At 46.1% G+C, this 21,173-nt stretch overlaps 1 protein-coding gene across 1 annotated transcript in view; it reads left to right on the forward strand.

Annotated features, from left to right (window-relative positions):
- The window catches only part of znf638 (zinc finger protein 638), a 123,203-nt gene that overhangs the window by 83,300 nt on the left and 18,730 nt on the right, over positions 1-21,173 (forward strand). The window contains exon 19 of the mRNA XM_055666018.1: positions 20,529-20,563. Coding sequence (XP_055521993.1) covers positions 20,529-20,563 — 35 coding nt within the window. The remainder of the gene's footprint in view (positions 1-20,528; positions 20,564-21,173) is intronic.

Consider the following 21,173-nt stretch of genomic DNA (forward strand, 5'->3'; position numbering starts at 1 on the left):
TGGGTTGATAGTTTTTGGGGATGAATGAGTCTCTGAAAGTGATTCTTGAGGTAATATCAAGTTCTTAAGAGTCGAGAGATTATTCCTCTTCCTCCACAGAAAGTGGGATTAGTCAAGTTGTAAACTAGACACTTTCCTTATTAGCCTCTGAAGGCTTACATTCTTGATCATTCTGTAAGTATCATTTTCCATTTCTATACCATTTTGGTCACAGCCTTTAAGACTCTGACATGTTTAATTTATTATCTTCATTGCAGCTTGACCTCACCAGCGACAGTCCAACTGGGTTTCGCTTTGATTCTCGTCCAGTTCCGCAGCTTCGATTGGACAACCCTCAAAGAAAAGCTCCTCAGGGTCCTCAGAGTGTAGAACCCGGCTCAGGGGGTGGCGAACAGTCAACCAGTAAGGAGCCAAATCCTTGGTGGGGGCGCCCCAGAAACTCAATACAGTTCATGCCACTTCCCCATGCCAAGCCAGCACCTCAGGCTGCATCAGCCGCTTCTGAGAAGTCCACCTTTGAGTCCATTCTGTCTGGCACAAGGGCAAAATGGTCGTCTGAGCTCCTTCATTGGGCTGGTGGGCCCCTGAAGGGTTCTCTCGACGACCGGAGCTGCTGCAAACCCATGATCCATGGAGAGAAGCCACTGGAATGCCATGTTCACTTACCCTTGGCGTTTCGTCTTCCACTGAGTGTGGAGCACCAGTCCCGGCTCCGGTTCCACGTTGGCGTTCCGGATGTGCCTGCTGTCGCTGCTCCTGAGGTCGACCAATCAATATTGGACCTCCTCGTCTCGAAGGGAGTGGTCTCCTCCAGACAGGAGCTGGACAAATTGCTGGGGCCGGTAGAGGAAACCCGATCTATACAGTGTAGGGTGAGCGAAAGTGTCAGTCCTCTCATCTTAGCTGCCCAGAACTTTGAGCTGGACAAATTGAAGGGCGTCCTTGATTCCCTCTCTCCCAGCCAGCTGAAGGAGAAGCTGGCGTCTGTGATCGCTGCCTGTCATTTAGCGGTGGTTTTAGCCGGGCAGACCCACACTTACCTTTCGAAGTTGAGATCCAATGGGCTGTTGCAGGCAACTGGACTGAAAAAAATCGCTCCCAGCCCATTGGATTTCCCAAACCTGTCCACCGCAGAGTTGTTAGGGCCACATTTTATGGACGATCTGGCGTGTCGCATACAGGCAGCAAAGCCAAAGCAGCACAAGCCGGCGGCTGCAAAGAATATGTGCTTGTTCATGCCGATGTCACAGAAAAGGAATCCTCAGCCCACAGACATGTGGCCCCAATTTGGTAAGGCCTCTTCTGTCTCTGCTTCAAGCTAAAGGTAGTAGAGATTTAGCTAGCAAGGGCCCCCACTGTTGCTTCGTACCCTATTGCAAAAGAAACTCCTCCAGACAAATGACTCTCAGTTTGCACAGGAGGAGATCTGTAAATTATTGGAGCAGGTGGCACTCTGTGGGAAGCACAGCCTCTGGCAGGTATTTGTTCGAGAATTCTTGGCTTCATGCTTTCAAATTCATATCTCGAGAAGGACATTTTTTTTCAGATGCCAAACCTGTTCAGTGTTGAGTCTTTAGAAGTAAAAAAATAGTATTTGGCCATTGAAGGGTAACATTAGTCCTAAGTAGTTGTCAACGATTGTGCTTTGTAAAGGTTATGCTCTGTAGTCTGAGCTGAGTTTCAACCAAAGTGCTTGTAGTTACAGTAATGTTTAAATTCTAATTTTGGAGATGTTTATGTTTTGTTTGATTTGAGGAATTGGGAGATAGTGAGGTTGTAAACATTTGGGCATTAGTGCTTTATGAGAGCACCAAAAAAACATCTGAATTATATTGGGGGTACACAAAAAAGCTGGAGAAACTCTGCAGCAGCATCTATGGAGCGAAGGAAAAAGGCAACGTTTCGGGCCGAAACCCTTCTTCAGACTTGTATTGTTATATCTGAATTATATTATTGGGTTCTATTCCCAAAGGACTGCTGGTATTCATTTCACATAGATTGGACAAGCGTTTAAAGATCTAAGCCCATGACTCATTAGTTGATTAATTTTTGTCCACAAAATGACACACCGTCCTGGAGTAATTCAGCAGGACAGGCAGCATGGAAAGGGAACATTTCGGTCAAGACACTTCTTCACATACAATTAGCTCCAGAAGTTTTTGCATGAGAAACTCTTTTGCAAGAGAATGGTGGTATTGCAACGCACAGGGGCAATTAAATCCAGCATCCTCCCTATCCCGATAAATATGTCCTTTTCACGTTTTCACTCCCTTTTCTTCCACAGAGCACAAAAATGGTCCCTTTTACCCAACTTGTTGCCTACCTGAGTGGAACAATTTGCCTGCATTATGTACCTTTACTATCCATTAATCTGCCCAAATGATTTTGAAACATTGCAATTGTACCGACCTCTGCTTCTTCCTCTGGCAGCTCGTTCAATATATGTAGTGCCCTCTGTGTGGAAAAAGTTGCCACTCTCACTTCAGGGTTGATTCTTCAACCCTGTGAAAAAGAATGCATCCATCTTCAGTATTCTAGGTATGGCCAGCGTGTCATTTCTCTTCTAGTATATCATAATCTAATCATAATTCATACCAGTATGTTAAAAAAAAGTTAGGTCTATAGTTAAGGCTAACTTGCCTGAAAACCATTGATGATCAAAGAAAGCTAGTATATGGTTATGCCTTAAGAATCTCATTGAATATTTTGAAGATGATAGTACACTAAGCATTTTGGAAAGGAATAATTTGCTTGGCAGGAATCCGTGTAAATCTACCACAATGTTGTCTGGATTCCAAGGGTGAACTTGGAAATGAGATGGCCTTTGCTTCAACCATTCTGTGGAAATGTATTCTATTCTACAGCTTTAAATGTCTCCAAAGATCTTTCCTCATTATGTGATGATTGTAAGTTAATGGTTTCTTGTTACCAATTCCCCACTCGTAGTGAGTGCCTTTTCATAATCACTATATGAAAACCCTTATAATCAAAAAAATTGATTATTATTAAAATTTACTCCTAGCCTTCCCAGTTACATTGCAAATAGTTCCAGCACCTCCCATCTTGTAACTATAAATAGTGACATAGAAAGGGTAGTCAGCCAGAGTCTTTTTTCCAGAGTGGAAATATCAGGCTAGAGGGCTTTAAGGTGAGAGGAGCTAAGTTTAGAGGATGTGTGCTGAGTAAGTTGTTTTTTAAGCGTGTGGGCCTGGAACGTGCTGCCGGTGGTGGAGGCAGATTAAGAGCTTTTTTGATAGGCACATGGGACAGTGTTCTGTATATTAGCATTTGCCTGAACTGTAAAGTATTAATTCAATCTTTATTAGACTGGCAAATGTTGGACCCAGCATCTACTAACATTTTGGCAGAGATCTATCCCTATCTCCACACCTTTTTGGCTGGAAGAGTTTCAACACAACTGGGTATGACTAGAAATGGTGCGATTGTTCCCGGTCAGTGGCCCATGTGCAGGTTCCAGGGGAGAGTAATGGTCCATTGTGTTGTGTCTAGCTCACATCATCACACTGTAGCCTTGTTTCACCGGGTCATGCTGTTGGAAGGAATGAGTGGGGAAAGCCCACTTGGCTTTAGCTGACATGAAAACCTATTCATGTGCCATGTTTGCATTTTCGCTACTTCCATTGAAGCCCGCACTTATCCCGCTGGAGAATTCAAAGGTCCTTCCCAATGACTGACTGGCCACTGACCTCTCAAGGCCTCTGCCTCTTTGAGCCAGCAGTTCTGAGGACCAGATGGCTTGTATTGAACCTGCTGCCATCTTTGGGATCTGCGCCTCTCTGCAACCCTGACTGAGTTGATGAAAGTCTTCTCTCTCTGCTGGTTGGAATGGTCCCAAACAAAAGGAATGCCTCATGCTCACTCCAGGTTCCAATGTGTCCATGGACTGCCATATTCCAGAATGGGTCAGAGGTGCCTCTGAAGCAGCTGGAGAGCGCTGGACATGTCATACTGCACTGAATGCTGATTTGAGTTGGGTCAGAGTGAAGGGAGCTGTGCTCTGCGTCTAACCAACTGATGACTGGCCTGGAAGTACTTGATGCAGATGAGAATGGACTGATGCCTTTGCAGTGTGACCAGCACAGGCATAGCTGCGGCTGCCAAAGTGTAAACGTCCTGCAACATTGTACTCGGGAACATGGGGTGATCACGCATATCTCACTATGGTAAAACTCTTCTCCTGGAATGCAGTGTTGAGCAAAGTGCCTTCCCCCAGTCATCTGTCTGTGTTTTCCTCTCCTCAGGGAAAAAGACTCGTAGATGAGACTCTTTCAGCAGTGAAGATGGGAACTCGCATAACCCATATACGTTCTGTGACGATTCAGAACTCTGCAAAAGAACACTCTGCTCCAGTCTTTGCAATCTGACCTTTATCCTGTCTAATGAACAGGGCTCTCGGTAGTTAGTGCAGGCCAAACGACAGTAATATGAATTGTGAGCTACAATCCTTTAGAATTGATAGGCTGACTGTCCGTTTTAATTGCAGCAGTAATTGTTTCTTGATGTTTAACTGCGTTATAGGATATGCTGCTTATTTTCAGATTCTGCATTAATGTGTTTTTTAGTTCAAAATGGTTAAAAATAATAAACAACCACCTTAGACAATGGTTGCTCGATCTCGTCTTGCTTTCACTGCTATTTAGTGGCACTTCCTGGAATTTTTTAAGATGGTCTTACTAAACACACATGTGATGAAGATCAGTCTAATTTTATTTTCTGTTGTTTTGTGGGAGAGGAATGCAGTGTGAAAGGAATTGTTTTAGTTTGTGCTTGGTGTCGCTGGCAAGACCACACTTATTGCCAATGTCTGTGACATGTTAAAAAAATGGTGCTTGGCAAATGTCTTACAGTTGAGTTGCAGTACTGCCCTTCACCTGGGTAATGCGAGTCCAGTATAAATGTTGGGTAATATTAATATGCAATTACAGATGCTGGTTTACAAAAAACAAGTGCTGGAGTAACTCAGCAGATCAGGCAGCATCTTTGGAGGGCATGCATTGGTGATGTTTTGGGTTGGGACTCTTCTAGACTGATTGTAGTGTGGGGGAGGAAACCTGAAGAGAGCTGGGAGCAGGATAAAACCTGGCAAGTGATAGGTAGATACAGGTGGGGAGGATTTATTGGCAGATGGGTGGACAAAGGCTAGAGATAAAATGGGTGTGATGTAATGAGAAGAGAGAAATGTGAAGAGAAGGGATTTAGGTGGAAGGGGATGGAGCCAGGGGAAAGTGGGGTCAATTAGTAGGAAAAATGAGCGTGCATCTGGGTGGGACACAGAAGAAAGTGGCAATAAAAGAGGATGGATGACCTAAAATTGGAGATTTCATTGTTCATACTGTGGGCTGTAAACTATCCAGCGGAATATGAGGTGCTGTTCCTCCAGTTTGCGTGTGGACTTACTCTGCCAATGGAGGCAGTCCGGGTCAGAAAGGTCAGTGTGGGAATGGGAAGGGAAATTAAAATGGTTAGCAGCCCGGAGATCCAACAGGCCTTGGCGGACCAAGCCCATATGTTCGGCAAAACAGTCGCCTAGACTGTGCCTCTCATGCCAATGTTAATATTAATAAGTTCCTGTTTGCAATGGCCATTGACTATAGGACATGATTGCAGGCTGGACGCATTGTGGAGACTAACGACACTGCGGATCACTACCCCATTCCCCACGTCCAGGACTTCTCCGCCCCATCTGGCTGAGGCCAAGTATTTTTCGAAAATCGACTTAGTCTGGGGCTACCACCAGATCCCCGTGCGACTGGAGGATCTGCCAAAAACGGCTATTATCACCCCCCCCCCCCCCCCCCCCCCCCTTCGGTTTGTTTGAGTTCCTGCGTATGCCCTTCGGCCTTAAGAACGACGCGCAGGCCTTCCAACACCTGATGGACACCGTGGGTCGGGTACTCAATTTCCTGTTCGTTTACATGGACGATATCCTCGTGGCTAGTAGCTCTTGGCAAGAACATTGCGCCCACCTCCGTTTGCTGTGCCAGCTCCTCAGCGAGCATGATATCGTCATCAACCCAGATAAATACCAGTTTGGCCCCGTGTCATCGACTTTCTGGGCCACCGAGTGACTCAACACGGTGCTGTTCCGCTCCCAGACCGGGTCGGTCAATCACCAGTTCCCGCGTCCTTCCCCAGTGCGGGGCCTTCAGGAATTCGTGGGGATGGTCACGTTTTATCACCGATTTGTGCTGGCGGTGGCAAGGATAATGCGGCCGCTCTTTCCGTTGCTAACTAGTAAGCGGTGGGACGTGCTGGAGAAAGACGACGCCATGGCAGCTTTCGACGGGGCGAAGGAGGTTTTGGCTCTGGTGACGATGCTAGTTCATCCGCCACCCTACAGCCCTAACGGTGGATGCCTCTGACTCCGCGGTCGGCGGCGTGCTGGAGCAGTCGGTCGACGGGCACTGACGGCCTCTCGCCTTTTTCAGTCGCCAGCTTAACCCGGCGGATCGGAAGTACAGCGCGGTCGACTGGGAGTTCCTCACCTTGTACTTGGCAGTACGACACTTCCACTATTTCCTGGATTGCTGGGGCTTTACTGCCTTCACTGACCACAAGCCCCTCATCCCTGGTCCGCTCGGCAGCAGCTCCAGCTCACGTCGATCTTCGAATTCCCGACCGGCATCCGCCACATTGCAGGCAAATGTAACCTGTTTGCTGACGCCCTGTTCCTCCCAGCTATTGAGGCCATCCTCAACGTGGCCCCGGGCATAGACTATTCCGCCTTTGCTGTGGCGCAGCTGGTGGACGAGGAGATGCCAGCCTACCAAACTGTGATTTCTGGTTTGGTGCAGTTGGGTCCCTCCGGCATTACTGTCCTGTGTGACGTTTCCACGGGGCAGCCGCAGCCCATTGTCCTGGCTGCCTGGCGCCGCCGGATTTTTGATGTCATTCATGGGTTGGCCCACACATCTATCCGTACGAAGGTTGAGATGGTGGCTGCTTGTTTCATGTGGCATGGCTTGCGGAAGCAAGTCGGTCGTTGGGCCTGGGCGTGTGGGCGCCAGTGCAGGAGTTCGCAGTGCCTCGTCGGCGCTTTGACCACGTTCATGTGGACCACTGCCTCCATCCCTGGGTGTCTCGCATCTTCTGACGGTGGTGGACTGCTTTACGCGGTGGCCTGGGGCCATTCTGCTCATGGACACTTCTGCCGTGCTCGTGGCCCACTGGATTGCCAGTTTCGGTGTCCCGCTGGACATTTCCTCGGACCGGGGTGCTCAGTTCACGTCTGAGCTGTGGTCCGCGATGGCTCGTCTGTTGGGGACATAGCTTCACCATACGATGACGTATCATCCCCAGTCCAATGGGTTGATGGAGCCGTTCCATCGCCATCTCAAGGCCGCTTTGAAGGCACGCCTCACAGGCACCGAATGGATGGATGAATTGCTCTGGGTCTTGCTGGGTATTCGGACCGCTCTGAAGGAGGCTTCGTCCTCCGCCGAATTGGTCTATGGCGTCCCGCTTTTCCCAGGGAATTCTGTTCGCTGGTGAGTCCCGGAAGCCACCCTCGTCTGTGTTGGTCCGTTTGCGGGAGAGGGTCGGCGCCCTGTCTCCTGTCCCGATGTCTCGCCATGGCATGGCTCCATCCCATGTGTTGTCGGCTCTCATGGACTGTTTGTATGCTTTTCTGCGCCACGACGCCCACCTTTGCAGTGCCCATATGAGGGTCCATTTCGGGTTCTGCAGCATTGGCCTAATACTTTAGTTCTGGACATGGGTGGTCGGCGGGAGACCTTCTGTGGCTCATTTGAAGCCGACCCATTTGGACCGTAGCAAGCTAGTGCAGGTGGCCCAACCTCGTCGTCGGGGGCGTCCGCCGTTCCGGGTGCTCCCTAGTTTGTCCGTACCAGGCGTGCCCCCTGTGGTGGGATGTATGCACGAGGTGCAGCGCCCGGCCGGGTTCTGCAGCATTGGCCTAATACTTTAGTTCTGGACATGGGTGGTCATTTCGATTCCGTACCTCTCGTCGTCGGGGGCGGGGCTCGGGGGGGGGGGGGGGGGGGTTCTGGGGGTGGTAGCCCGGGTGGTGGTTAGGGGGGGGGGGGGGGGGGTTCGTGGTGCCCCGTTAGCCACGCGTGGTGCGAACCCTCGGCTCTAGGGGTTGGGTCACGTGACTTGGTTTGGCGGGAGGAGTGGGTCACGGGGCTCCCCTGGGGTATATGTAGGGTTTGGGAACGCCCGTGCCCCTCGTTGTGCTTTGGGAGCTGTACTGTGCATTACTAATAAAGTATTATTTGCTTGACAACTCGTGTCCCACATGTAACCTATGATGAGTGTTTGTCGGCACTGGCCGTGTACTCGCTGGAGTTTAGGAGAATGAGGGTGGATCTCATTGAAACATACAGAATAGTGAAAGGCCTGGATAGTGCGGATGTGGAGAGGATATTTCCACAAGTGGGAGAGTCTAGGACTAGAGGTCGGAACCTCAGAATTGAAGGATATTATTTTGGGAAGGAGATGAGGAGAAATGTCTTTAGTCAGAGGGTGGTGAATCTGTGGAATTCTTTGCCACAGAAGACTAGAGACCAAGTTAGTTGCTATTTTTAAGACAGATAGATAGATTTTTTATTAGTACAGATGTCAGAAGTTATGGGGAGGAGGCAGGAGAATGGGATTAGGAGGGAGAGATAGATCAGCCATGGTTGAATGATGGAGTAGACTTGATGGGCCGAATGGCCTAATTCTACCTCTTCTACATCACTTATGATCGGCCATGATGGAATAGCAGAGCAGACTGGGCTGAATGATTTAATTCTGCTCCTCTGTCTTATGATCTTATGCTGCTGAAATCTTGAGCAAACATAAAGTGTTGGAGGAATAGTTTAAATGGCAGCTTTGGTTCGGGACCCTTCTCATGAGGTTTTGTTTTCCTGTAAGTGCCGCATTGTTAGCAGATGTCGATCACGAGAAGTAGTCAATGTGCTGTGCTGTCATGTCCTGCTTGCTTGTGATTACTGCTTGTCTCATTTCCTTGAAAACAATTACTCATTCAGTTGACATGTGGATGCTTAGGTGTTCAGTGACACAAATGGCATGTCTGTAACCAGTTTGCCTGGGTTAGTGGAGAATCAGGACAGTGGTTGTGTGAATTACTAAGCAATGTACCTGTGCTGTTGAGTTTACGTACTCTTGGCTATGTCAGACTTTCTGCTCTCTTTCATTGCTTTCCTGGTGTGGGCAAGTTGAGTCAAAGGGCCTGTTTCCACGCTGCAAGACTCTATAACGGTTGAGTACCTTTGGCTGGTTGGTGTAATTTATCCAAGTGGCTGTTTTTTAAGATGCACTTTAGTGCCTGGGTGGTGGCTGGGCAGCATGGGCCACATAGCATCTATCCACTCACCTGTCACTGAGACCATACATACCACCGCACAGTCCACATCCCCTTGTGTTACAGCCAGTCTTGATATCCTCACCATTACATTTGTTGAATTCAGTTTGTTGTTTGTGTTTAAATTGTAACAGTGTTATTATTGTAAGTTGACTACAGAATCTTCTTACCTGGTTCAATTATATTTTTTTTATCAGAACATCTTTAGCTGTTGGTGTTGGTTTATCATTCTCATGTTTACCTAGATATAGTGAAAAACGTTGTTTGCGTGCTATCCAGTTAAATCATACTATTCATGAGTACAATTGAGCCATGCACTTGGAAAGAATTAGCTTAATGGACAAACAAGAACTTTTTGTCAGAATATGATCTCCATTCATTGACTATTTGAAGGGGTAGATTGGTCCAGCACGGGAACCTAACTGAAGCTTGAACTCAGGATTGGATGAAAAGTTATACTTTATAATTTATGAACCTATCTCCAATGATGTATTATTAGTAAATTATTCCATTCTTCTTTATCATGCCTTTTGTTTTTTTTCTTTCTCTCTTACTCTCTATTAAAAAAAACCTAGCAGAATCAATACACAACTGATAATATTATTAATGTACGATTGTTATACATGAAATGTTTTTATTATGAAATGTGCTTGCTTCTAATAAAAATATATATTTTTAAAAAGCCATGCACAAGTACAACGAGAAACATTCCAGAGTGCAGAATGTAGTGTTGTTGCATGATAGCGTTGTTACAGAGAGTCCAATGTTTTTATTTAAAATGCAAGGACCTTAATGAGGTAGCTTGGAGGATTGGGACTACACCCGAACATTTGGTAGCCTGATAGTGGGGATGAAGCTTTTCCTGAATCTGGTGGTGCTTGCTTTCCAGGTTTTATATTTTTGCCCAAGTGGGGGTAAGGAATGACTAGGATGTGACACTAAACTGGGGGGCAGTGTTAGCTGTGAGGAGGATGCTAGGAGACTGCAAGGTGACTTGGATAGGCTGGGTGAGTGGGCAAATGTTTGGCAGATGCAGTATAATATGGATAAATGTGAGGTTATCCATTTTGGTGGCAAAAACAGGAAGGCAGACTATTATCTAAATGGTGGCCGATTGGGAGAGGGGGAGATGCAGCGAGACCGGGGTGTCACGGTACACCAGTCATTAAAGGTAGGCATGCAGGTACAGCAGGCAGTGAAGAAAGCGAATGGTATGTTGGCTTTCATAGCAAGAGGATTTGAGTATAGGAGCAGGGAGGTTCTACTGCAGTTGTACAGGGTCTTGGTGAGACCACACCTGGAGTATTGCGTACAGTTTTGGTCTCCAAATCTGAGGAAGGACATTATTGCCATAGAGGGAGTGCAGAGAAGGTTCACCAGACTGATTCCTGGGATGTCAAGACTGTGTTATGAAGAAAGACTGGATAGACTTGGTTTATACTCTCTAGAATTTAGGAGATTGAGAGGGGATCTTATAGAAACTTACAAAATTCTTAAGGGGTTGGACAGGCTAGATGCAGGAAGATTGTTCCCGATGTTGGGGAAGTCCAGGACAAGGGGTCACGGCTTAAGTATAAGGGGGAAATCCTTTAAAACTGAGATGAGAAGAACTTTTTTCACACAGAGTGGTGAATCTCTGGAACTCTCTGCCACAGAGGGTAGTTGAGGCCAGTTCATTGGCTATATTTAAGAGGGAGTTAGATGTGGCCCTTGTGGCTAAGGGGATCAGGGGGTATGGAGAGAAGGCAGGTACGGGATACTGAGTTGGATGATCAGCCATGATCATATTGAATGGCGGTGCAGGCTCAAAGGGCCGAATGGCCTCTACTCCTGCACCTAATTTCTATGTGAATGGTCTTGATGGCTGCTTTCCTGCGACTGTGTTTAGTTTTATTTATTGTTACTACACCAAGGTACAGTGAAAAGCTTTTGTTGCATGCTAGTCAGTCAGAGGAAAGCCTACACATTATTACATTGGGGCCATCCTTAGTGCACAGATACATGATAAAGGCAATAACATTTAGTTCAAGGTAAATTCCGATTAAAGATAGACCAAAGGTCTCCAATGAGGTAGATAGCTGAGGACCGTTCTTAGTTGAAGTGTACAGTGTGAAGTGTAGATGGAGTCGATGGGGTGGGAGGGGGTGCTGGTTTGTGAGATGGATTTCACTTCTTAAGGTGTGGTACAATCTCGCCACGTTTTTATTGTTGGGAAGGTGACATACTCGCGTTTAATCAGACTCTGGTGTGCAGCACCGTCTTATGATTCAAAATTAACAGCAAGCTGCTGCATGTTGCCTTTTTGTCTTCCCACTGTCCCCATTGCATTATAATTTAAATGGTGTGAAAGTGTGTGTGTTTTCTGAAGCAAGTGATCATGTTAAACCCAGAGCTGTATTGTATTTCATTCTGAAGCAGTGGTTTCATCTTCCATGTATGGTTCCTGAGGCAGCATTAATAGTTTGTTTTTAATCAGAGTCTGATCTAGTATGCAGTATTATCCTCCACACAAAGGCACTGCCTTATTGATGATGTTTACCTGACCTGTTGTTAGCCTGTGTGACTTGCTTGCACTTTTGCCACACGGGTTCATGTGCTTGCTTAAGGCAACAATGCGATAGTAGGGTAAGCAATGTCACACAAGAAGTCACCTCAATCTAGCTCTGACTCATCGTGTCCCACCTTTGGCCGCTGAGTAATGTGCAGATTTCCACTGATCTCAGATGTTCTTGGTCACACGTGGACAAGTTTCCAACCTGTGCAGTACAGTGGACTGATGTGTGCCTCTTTCATTCTGTCTCGCGTCGTTGCATCTCAAGGATTGGTGACGGGTGAAAAACCAAGCTTAACTCTCGTGGCCATGCTGAATTCCATGCTCCTGTTTCCGCAGTCAATGCAGACATCTTGCATTGAGCAGCATGAACGCGTTAATGATACTGCTTGGATTTGTGCCCCTTGCTTGGAGCAGAGAACATCCAACACAGACTTGTGCTTCGGGTATCTGACGCTCAGTGTTCTTTGCTGTGCTGGAAGGCTGAGACAACCTTGTGATGGAGGTCATGGGTTGTTGGAGACCTTCCGTCCATAAATATGTGGGCTGCCCTTTTGCTGATGTCGTTGAGAACAAACCAGTTTCAGGGGGAATAAAGTGAATAAATAGATGCACAACGACTATATCCCCAAATATGTACTCATTGTGGAATGCCACACACTCAATTTACAGCGCAGGAATCACTCGGATTGAATTAGGTTCAGAAAGAGATACTTGATCCATCAAAAACACTGGTGTGATTTTGCTTTTCCATGTGTCTGGTGAATGTTTCCCATCTATGGGTAGTTGATAAACTTTGGACTCTGCAGAGACACAAGTGGACAGGTAAGTTTGGGTCAACTTGCTGAAGAGCGGAGTCACGCCCACAGCAGGTCTGGTGTCCAGTGACGGCAGAAGCTGCCACATGGAAAACCCAACAACTACCTCTCCTCACTGGACAGGAGTGTCACTAGCCAGCTGTTCCAACTGGCCTTTACAGATGTGGTAGCAAACAGATGTACTGTATCACAACCTATAGCTCAACTGCCAATGGCCTATTTGCTCATCTCATGCCAGCTATCTTTCCCTTCAGCGATGTCCGGGTGAATTGAAAGTTAATGGACTGTATGACTTATGTTTTTGAATGGCTGGGAATTATACTAAATTTACTGCTTGTGAGTGGAACTAATGAGTACATTGTGCAGTCTCAATCAGCAACTCTGGGATGAAAGTCAAAGGAACAGTTTGTTACCAAGGAGCACTACCAAACAAACAACACGATTGGGCTCAAACCATAATTGGGTGCCTTTTTAAAGCAGCTCGATGGGATTGTTGTGTGTGACAATAAATACTTTTTTGCTGTGCTAACCACTGCTAATATTATTTCTCAGTACGTTGGGAATTGACAATTTCATTGCACAGCTGAAATGTTTGACACTTTCCAGTTCAGTGGTGCAGCTGGTAGAGCTGCTGCCTCACAGCACCCAAGACCTGGGTTCAATTCTGTCTGTGTGGAGTTTGCACGTGGATTTACACCAGGTGCTCCAGTTTCCTCCCAACATTCTTAAGTCGTGACGGTCAATTGGCCCTCTGTAAATTGTTGCCAGTGAAATGGATGCAAAAATGGAGTAACGTAGAATTAGTGGGAGCAGGTGATTGATGGTCGGCATGGACTTGGTGGGATGAAGGACCTATTGCCATGTTGTTTCCCTTAAAAAAAAACTAAAACTTTGGTTTCTAAAGGTTTGCTATTCATGCAGAACATTTACTTTTAAAATCCTACATTTGATCATATTTGGGATTTGGAACATTAAAACAAATCATTCGTTGCCTGCCTGCTGAGGCAGCGTATTTGTGGTTGTAGAACTGCTGGCAGGCAAACCTCAAGAACATTTGTAGCCTGGAATACAATGTTATGCAAATTGCCTGGAATGTGGGTTTTAGGTTGATTACACTATTGTTGCTTGTACGGAGGTGCAGTGAAAAGCTTTTGGATGTAATACTGTACATTAATACAAGTACTGCAGGTAGAACAGGAGAAAAATACCAGAGTGCAGAATATAGTTCTACAACATCATCGTAGAATAACAGTTCCATAGACCGATGTTACAAAGTCCAATGTCCACAATGAGGTAAGTTGGAAAATTAGGACAGTACCCTAGCTTACGGAAGGACCATTCAGTAGTCCAATAACAAAGGGGGAGAAGCTGTTTCAGAATCTAGTGTACGCTTGTAGGCTTTTGTATCTTCTGTCAGATGGGAGCAGGGAGAAGAGGGAATGACTGGGGTGGGAAAAGTCTTTGATTATGTTGACTGCTTTCCCGAAGCAACGTGAAGTGTAGATGGAGTCGATGATGGGGAGTATGGTCAGTATGCTGCACTGGGCTACATCCACAACTCTGCAATTTCTTGTTGTCTTGTGCAGAGCTATCCCCAAACCAAGATGTGATGCAGCCCAACTATTGTTTTCACACAGTCTCGATCTCGCAATGTCCATCACAGGAAATAGACTATTGACTGACGGCTATTACAAGACCACTATCTTGACTACACTTCTTCCCACCCTGCTTCCTGCAAAGACTCTATCCCCTACTCCCAATTCCTCCATCTACGCCGCATCAGTGCCCAAGATGAGATGTTCCATATTAGGACATCCGAGGTGTCCCCATTCTTTAGGGAACGGGGATTCCCCTCCCATCATAGATGAGGCCCTCACTCGTGCCTCCTTGGTACTCCGCAGCTCTGTCATTACAACCTCTTTACCTAGTCGCAACAGAGACAGATGGTCCCTAGTCCTTACCTTCCACCCCATCAGCCGTCGCATATAACATATAATCCTCCAAAATTTCAGCCACCTCCAACGGGATCCTACCACTAGCCACATTTTCCTATCTCCACCCCTTTCTGCCTTCGACACAGACAGTTCCCTCCGAAACTCCCTGGTTAACTCATCCCTTCCCGCCCAAACCACCCCCTCCCTAGGTCCCTTCCTCTGCAACCGTAGAAGACGCAACACCTGTCGCTATACCTCCTCCCGAAGGGCCTGTTTCCATGCTGCATCTCTAAACTAAACTACCCAGGATATGTTTGCCTTGAGCTGCCATGCCATCACTCAAGTGTAGAACATAACACAGTGAAGACTGTGGCCCAGGGTTCCAGTGAAGGTGAAATGTTAAAACACTGGGCCAGCCAGCACTCGTGCTTCAAGCATGTAGAATCTGCAGCATCACGGTTATTTGGCATATCAGGCTAGTGCTGACCATCAACACTGAGTGATCGGCACCACATGGTGGCATGTAATCACCTCAAGAGTCATATCAGCTGCCAATGTAAATCATAAATGCTCACAATAAATGTAGGGCCCAGTGCAGAAAAGGGAGTGAGTCATTGTCAGGATAAAGGAATGCCAGAGATATTGAACAAAATAGACCAATGGAGCAAAGTAAATCAGAGAACATGTTTCCATGCTGTACGATTATTATCTCCATGATTATTCTTGATTAGTACGGGTGCCATGGTTTATGGGGAGAAAGCAGGAGAATGGCGTTGAGAGGGAGAGATAGATCAGCCATGATTGAATGGTGGAGTAGACTTGATGGGTCGAATGTCCTAATCTTGCCCCTATTATGACCTTATGACTCTAGATGTTGGGAATTTTTACAGCCAGGAACTTTGAAGTAATAACGCTGAAAACGATTTTAAAGGAATGAAATCTGACAAATCTGCTTGCTGCATTCTGAAAGAGTTCCCCAAATGCCCTAGATCCTTGGGTGGTCCAAGCTAGAAGGAAAGTACAAATACAACTATTTTTCAAATGTGGGGAAGAAACAATGGTGATCGATAGACCAGTTAGCCTGACACACGATGAGGTAGAATCAACACGCAAAATCATCTTTGGCAAACTAATTGGGGGTTTTTGTGTGTTGATGAAACTTGCAGGAAGTTCATAAGTCATGGGAGCGGAATTGGGCCATTTGGCCCATTGTCTTAACTCCGCCAATCAAACATGGCCACTATCTTTCCCTCTCAACCCCATTCACTTGCCTTCTCCCTGTAACCTTTGACAGCCTTTCTAATCAATAACCTGTCAATCTCAGCTTTAAAAATACCCAATGACTTGGCCAAGCCATCGGTGACGATGAATTTCACCCTCCGGCTAAAGAAATTCCTCTAAAGGTAGGGCCTTTTATTCTGAGCCTGTGCACTCTGGGTCTAGACTCTGCCACTAGTGGAAATATCCTCTCCACATCCACTCTATCCAGCCCTTTCATTATTCGATACGTTTCAATGAGGTCCCCCTTCATTCTTCTAAAGTCCAGCTAGTACAGGCCCAGTGCTAACAAATGAACACCATATCTACTCATTCCTGGAATCATTCTTATAAACCTCTAGACCCTCTCCAACACCAGCCCATCCCTCCACAGATATGGGGCACAAAACTGCTCACAATTCTCCAATTACGGTCTGACCACCGCCCGATTAAGCTTCAGCGTTACATCCCTACTTTTATATTCTAGTCCTCGAAATGAATCCTAACATTACATTTGCCTTCTGTACATCAGTGGCAGGGAAGCTATTGGAGAGGATTCTTTGGGATAGATTACTTCCATTGCAAAGGGAATTGGTTAATGGGGAGAGTAGTTGTGTCTTTGTACCACCCATTCCTTCCCTCCAGAGATGCTGCCTGTCCCGCTGAGTTACTCCAGCATTTTGTGTCTACCTTCAATTTAAACCAGCATCTGCATTTCCTTCCTACACATGTCTTTGTACGTGGCAGAACATCTTACAAGCTTGATCTTGTTTTTGAGTAGATGATCGATGAGAGTAGGGCAGTGGATTTTAGCAACGCATCTGATAGAAATCACCCATAAGTAGGCTGATATAAAACTAATAAAATGCACAAGATCTACAATGATTTAGTCGTATGATATCTTCCCTACGCCAACCAAGATGCCTCATCCACACTAGTACCATTTGCCCATATCCCTCAAAACCATTCCTATCCATGCACCTGACCTAGATTCTTTTAAATGCTTAAATCTTATTTCGGCATCAGTTTACTGCACTATCCCCAAATCCCTTAATGACCTTAACATTCTGAAACCTATCAATTTTGGTCTTAATGAACAGGACCTGCACATCTAATGTTCTGTGGGGTAGAATATTTGAGAGATTCACTACCCTGAATGGAGAGATGTCCCATACCTGTGTTTGAAGCTGCCTACCCTTGTTCTGCGATAGTCATGCTATTATTCTTATTCCAAGTGTGACTCCAAAGTTCATAAGTTGTACGAGCAGAATTAGGACAGAATCTTTATCTCTCAACCCCATTCCCCTATCCTCTCTCCATAATCTGTAATACTAATTCATCTCCAACATACAAATATCCATTCACTTGGCCTCCGCAGCCTTCTGTGACAATGTATTCCACAGATTCACCACCCTCTGACTAAAGAAATTCCTCATCATTTTTCTAAAGGTATGTTCTTTTATTCTGAGGCTAAGGTCTTAAGACTATCCTACTAGTGGAAGCATCCTCTCTTCATCCACTCTATCCAGGCCTTTCACTATTCGGTTAGTTTTAATGAAGTCCTCCTTCATCCTTTTAAACTCTAGCGAGTTCAGGCCCATTGCCGTCAAACACTCATCATACATTAACAGACTCATTCCCTGGATTATTCTCGTAAATCTCTAGACCCTCTCCAGCATCAGCACCTCCTTAGATATGTAGCCCAAAAGTGCTCACAGTTCATGAGTGAATAGTTCCCAAAATTCAGAATGCATCCAGACCACTGAGGAAATGACCAGTAGCTATACAATCTGGCTGATGCCCATGTACTGAGCTCAGGATTCCTGTGAATCTAGGCATCCATACCTCTGTCTGTTCTGGGTTGAGATCGAATAGTTTTGGACAGTAAAGGAGGTTGAGCAGGAAGATGAGCAAGGCTTTGGATTGGTTCTGATCCCAGTAACAGAGTGGTTTCAGAACTCCAAACCTCTGTATCATTAATTCCATCTACACCTCACGCTGCCTTGGCAGTGCCAGCAGCATAATCGGGACGAGTTGTACCCTCTTCTCCCCTCTCCCATTCAGACAAACGGTACAGAAGTGTGAAAACGCACACCGTCAGGGTCAGTTTCTTCCCAGCTGTTATCAGGCAACTGAACCATCCAACCACAACCAGAGAGCAGTCCTGAGCTACTATCTACCTCATTAGTGACCCTCGGACTTTGCTGGCTTTACCTTGCACTAAACGTCATTCCTTTATCATGTATCTATACACTGTACATGGCTCGATTGTAATCATGTATTGTCTTTCCACTAACTTTGTTGGCACACAACAAAAGCTTTTTACTGTACCTCGGTACAAGTGACAAACTAAACTAGAGTTGGCTGCTTGGCTCCTTCTCCTGTTATATATATGGCTTTATGTTCTCCGATTGTTATTATTGGCAGAGTTCCAAACACACAAATATCTTCATCTCTCATTTTTAAAATGCTGTCCACTGACACAGAAGTTCACTCCATCTGGTCCCTGCCAGCACTCAAGAGCTGAACATAGTCTCAATCCACCCTCATTGCAGCTTATTCTCTCATGCCTATCAACTCCCCTGAGCAGGCCCTTCGGCCTTTCATTGACTATACAATCCTATTCATTTACAAGTAATTAGTCCACCGCCTTGTGTGACTTGTTGATTGAAGTGCTGGTCTAGATACTAAAATTCCACCAGCCACCCAGACAGGGTTTCAGATTCCAACCACTCTCGAAACAAACAAAAAACAGTGCTGGAGTAACTCAGCTGTTCAGGCAGCATCTGTGGAGAACATGGGATAGGTGATGTTTCACAGAGTGCAGGAGTAACTCAGTGGGTCAGGCAGCATCTGTGGAGAACATGGGATAGGTGATGTTTCACAGAGTGCAGGAGTAACTCAGTAATCCCTGGAGAACATGGATAGGTGACATTTAGTCGGGACTTCATACCTGAAACATCACCTGTCCATGTTCTCCAGAGATGCCGCCTGGCCCGCTGACTTACTGCAGCACTTTGTCTTTTTTTATAAACCAGTATCTGCAGTTCCTCGTTTCATCCTCAGAACAAACTGCTTTGGGCCCCCCTCTAAACCCTCATGCTTTGCAAACTCCTCCACTGCAAGATAAACAAACTCAGCCTATTCAGACCCTCCTCATAACATCCCAGGTAACATCCTAGTGAATCTCCTGAAACTGAACAAAACGATACTGCTAAAAATGCAGCCTCACCATCGTCTTGTACAAGTGCAACATGACCTCCCAACTTCTAAGCTCACTGCTTTGACTGATGAAGTCCAATGTGCCAAAAGCCTTTTTGACCACCCTATCTACCCTTTGATGCCACTTTTGAGGAACTGTTTACCTGTACTTCTAGATCCCTCTGCTCTACAACACTCCCCAGAGCTCGACCATTCACTGTGCAGGTCCTGCACATGTTAGACCTCCCAAATGCAACACCTCACATTCCTCTGTATTAAATTCCATCAACCATTCCTCACCCCACCTGGCCAACTGATCAAGATCCTGCTGCAATTTTTGACAACCATCTTCACTATTACAATGCAACCCACTTTAGTGTCATCTGCAAACTAGCCAACCATGCCATGTATGTTCTCATCCAAATAATTGATATAGATGACAAACAGTAACGGGGCCAGCACCGAACCCTGAGGCACACCACTAGTCACAGGCCTCCAATCTGAGAAGCACCCTTCCACCATCACCGTCATCAACATTTTAAAAGGACGCAACAATATTGACCACTATGCATTTTTACTATGCATTGCTGGTTCCCAAAGTTTACCATGAAGTGTTTCCTTGCCTAGTGTCTGGGTATTAATGGTGGCGCACTCCACAGCCACAATGTGTTGGTGACTGAGGGAGGAATATTAAGGGTGCTTAACGGGGCGGCTGCAGACCGTTTTGTCTTGGATGGTGTTGATCATCTTGAGTGATGCTGATCATCTTGGATGATGCCGCACTTGCCCGGGTACTGGGGAGTGTTGCGTCACACGTCCGCACGCCTCCAGATTCAGAGACAGTTTCTTCCCAGCAGGTTGGGAGAGAAGTGGAAGATGGAATATAGTGTAGCAAAGTGTGGAGTGTATCTGTACACTGTAAATGGCTCGATTATAATCATGTATAGTCTTTCCGCTGACTGGTTAGCACACAACAAAAAGCTTTTCACTGTACCTTGGTGCATATGAGGAAAACTGAAATTAAACATTCCTGACATTGACAGGCTCCAGGCGGTCCTGATGCGAGTCCCTCACTGCAGGATTCCCAGCTGCCTGCATCTTTGTGGTCACTATCTTGCAGCTGGTCTGGTATGGTACCTGATCAGTGGTGGCCTCCCCATCTCACTGTGTGGAAAGAGATTGGGCAACCTAATGCAGAGCGGAGGTTATGAGACTCTTGTGCCTGATTGCCCACCGAAGCTGGGCTTGTCTCATTTCCTGCGCTGCTTGCTATCTGTCCTCTTCAATTCAACTCCCCTCCCAGGGGAGTGTGCTACAAGCAGCGACTTTTGAACCATCTTCCATGGACCTTTCCTCAAGTTTGTGTTTCCAGCTTGAATTGATGAACAATAATACAATATTTGTTTTTTTTGTTGCAGAATGAAGGAAAGAAAGAACAACTGACGGAGGAGAGGTAGGCACATTTTCAGAATTATTAAACTGGTGCCGTTAATAGATTTAGGACTTTTAAAAGTCATTTGGACAATAATATGGATAAGGGTTTAGAGGGATGTGGTCAAATGGGACTGGCCTAGAATGCCAACTTGGTCAGCACGGACAAGATGGGGCCCAAGATCCTGTTTCCGTGCTGCACAGCTCCATGATTTTATGATACACGAGTGAACGTTTGCACAACTGCCATTGGCATGCTGTGGGTTATATCAGGTGCTCCCTGGCACAGTGCCCAAGTCTGGTTAGCGTGCTGGCATTCTGCTCCCGCACAACATCCAGGCAACAGCATTCCAAAGTGAAAACAACCCAGCATGAAGCTTTGGTTGTCTCACAAGTGAGAGGTTGGGTGGGCTAGGGCATTGGAGTGCAGGAGGCTGAATGGTGATCTTATAGAGGTGTATAAGCTCCGGAGGAGACTTTCAATGATTTGGATGATAACGTACAAGGCATGATTAGTAAGTTTGCAGATGGCACTAAAGTGGGTGGTATTGTAGATAGCGAAGATGGTTGGTAGAAATTGTTGCAGGATCTTGATCGTGTGGGCTGAGGAATGGTTGATGGAATTTAATAGA

This window comes from Leucoraja erinacea, unplaced genomic scaffold, assembly GCF_028641065.1.
Source record: "Leucoraja erinacea ecotype New England unplaced genomic scaffold, Leri_hhj_1 Leri_172S, whole genome shotgun sequence".
Lineage (NCBI taxonomy): Eukaryota > Metazoa > Chordata > Chondrichthyes > Rajiformes > Rajidae > Leucoraja > Leucoraja erinaceus.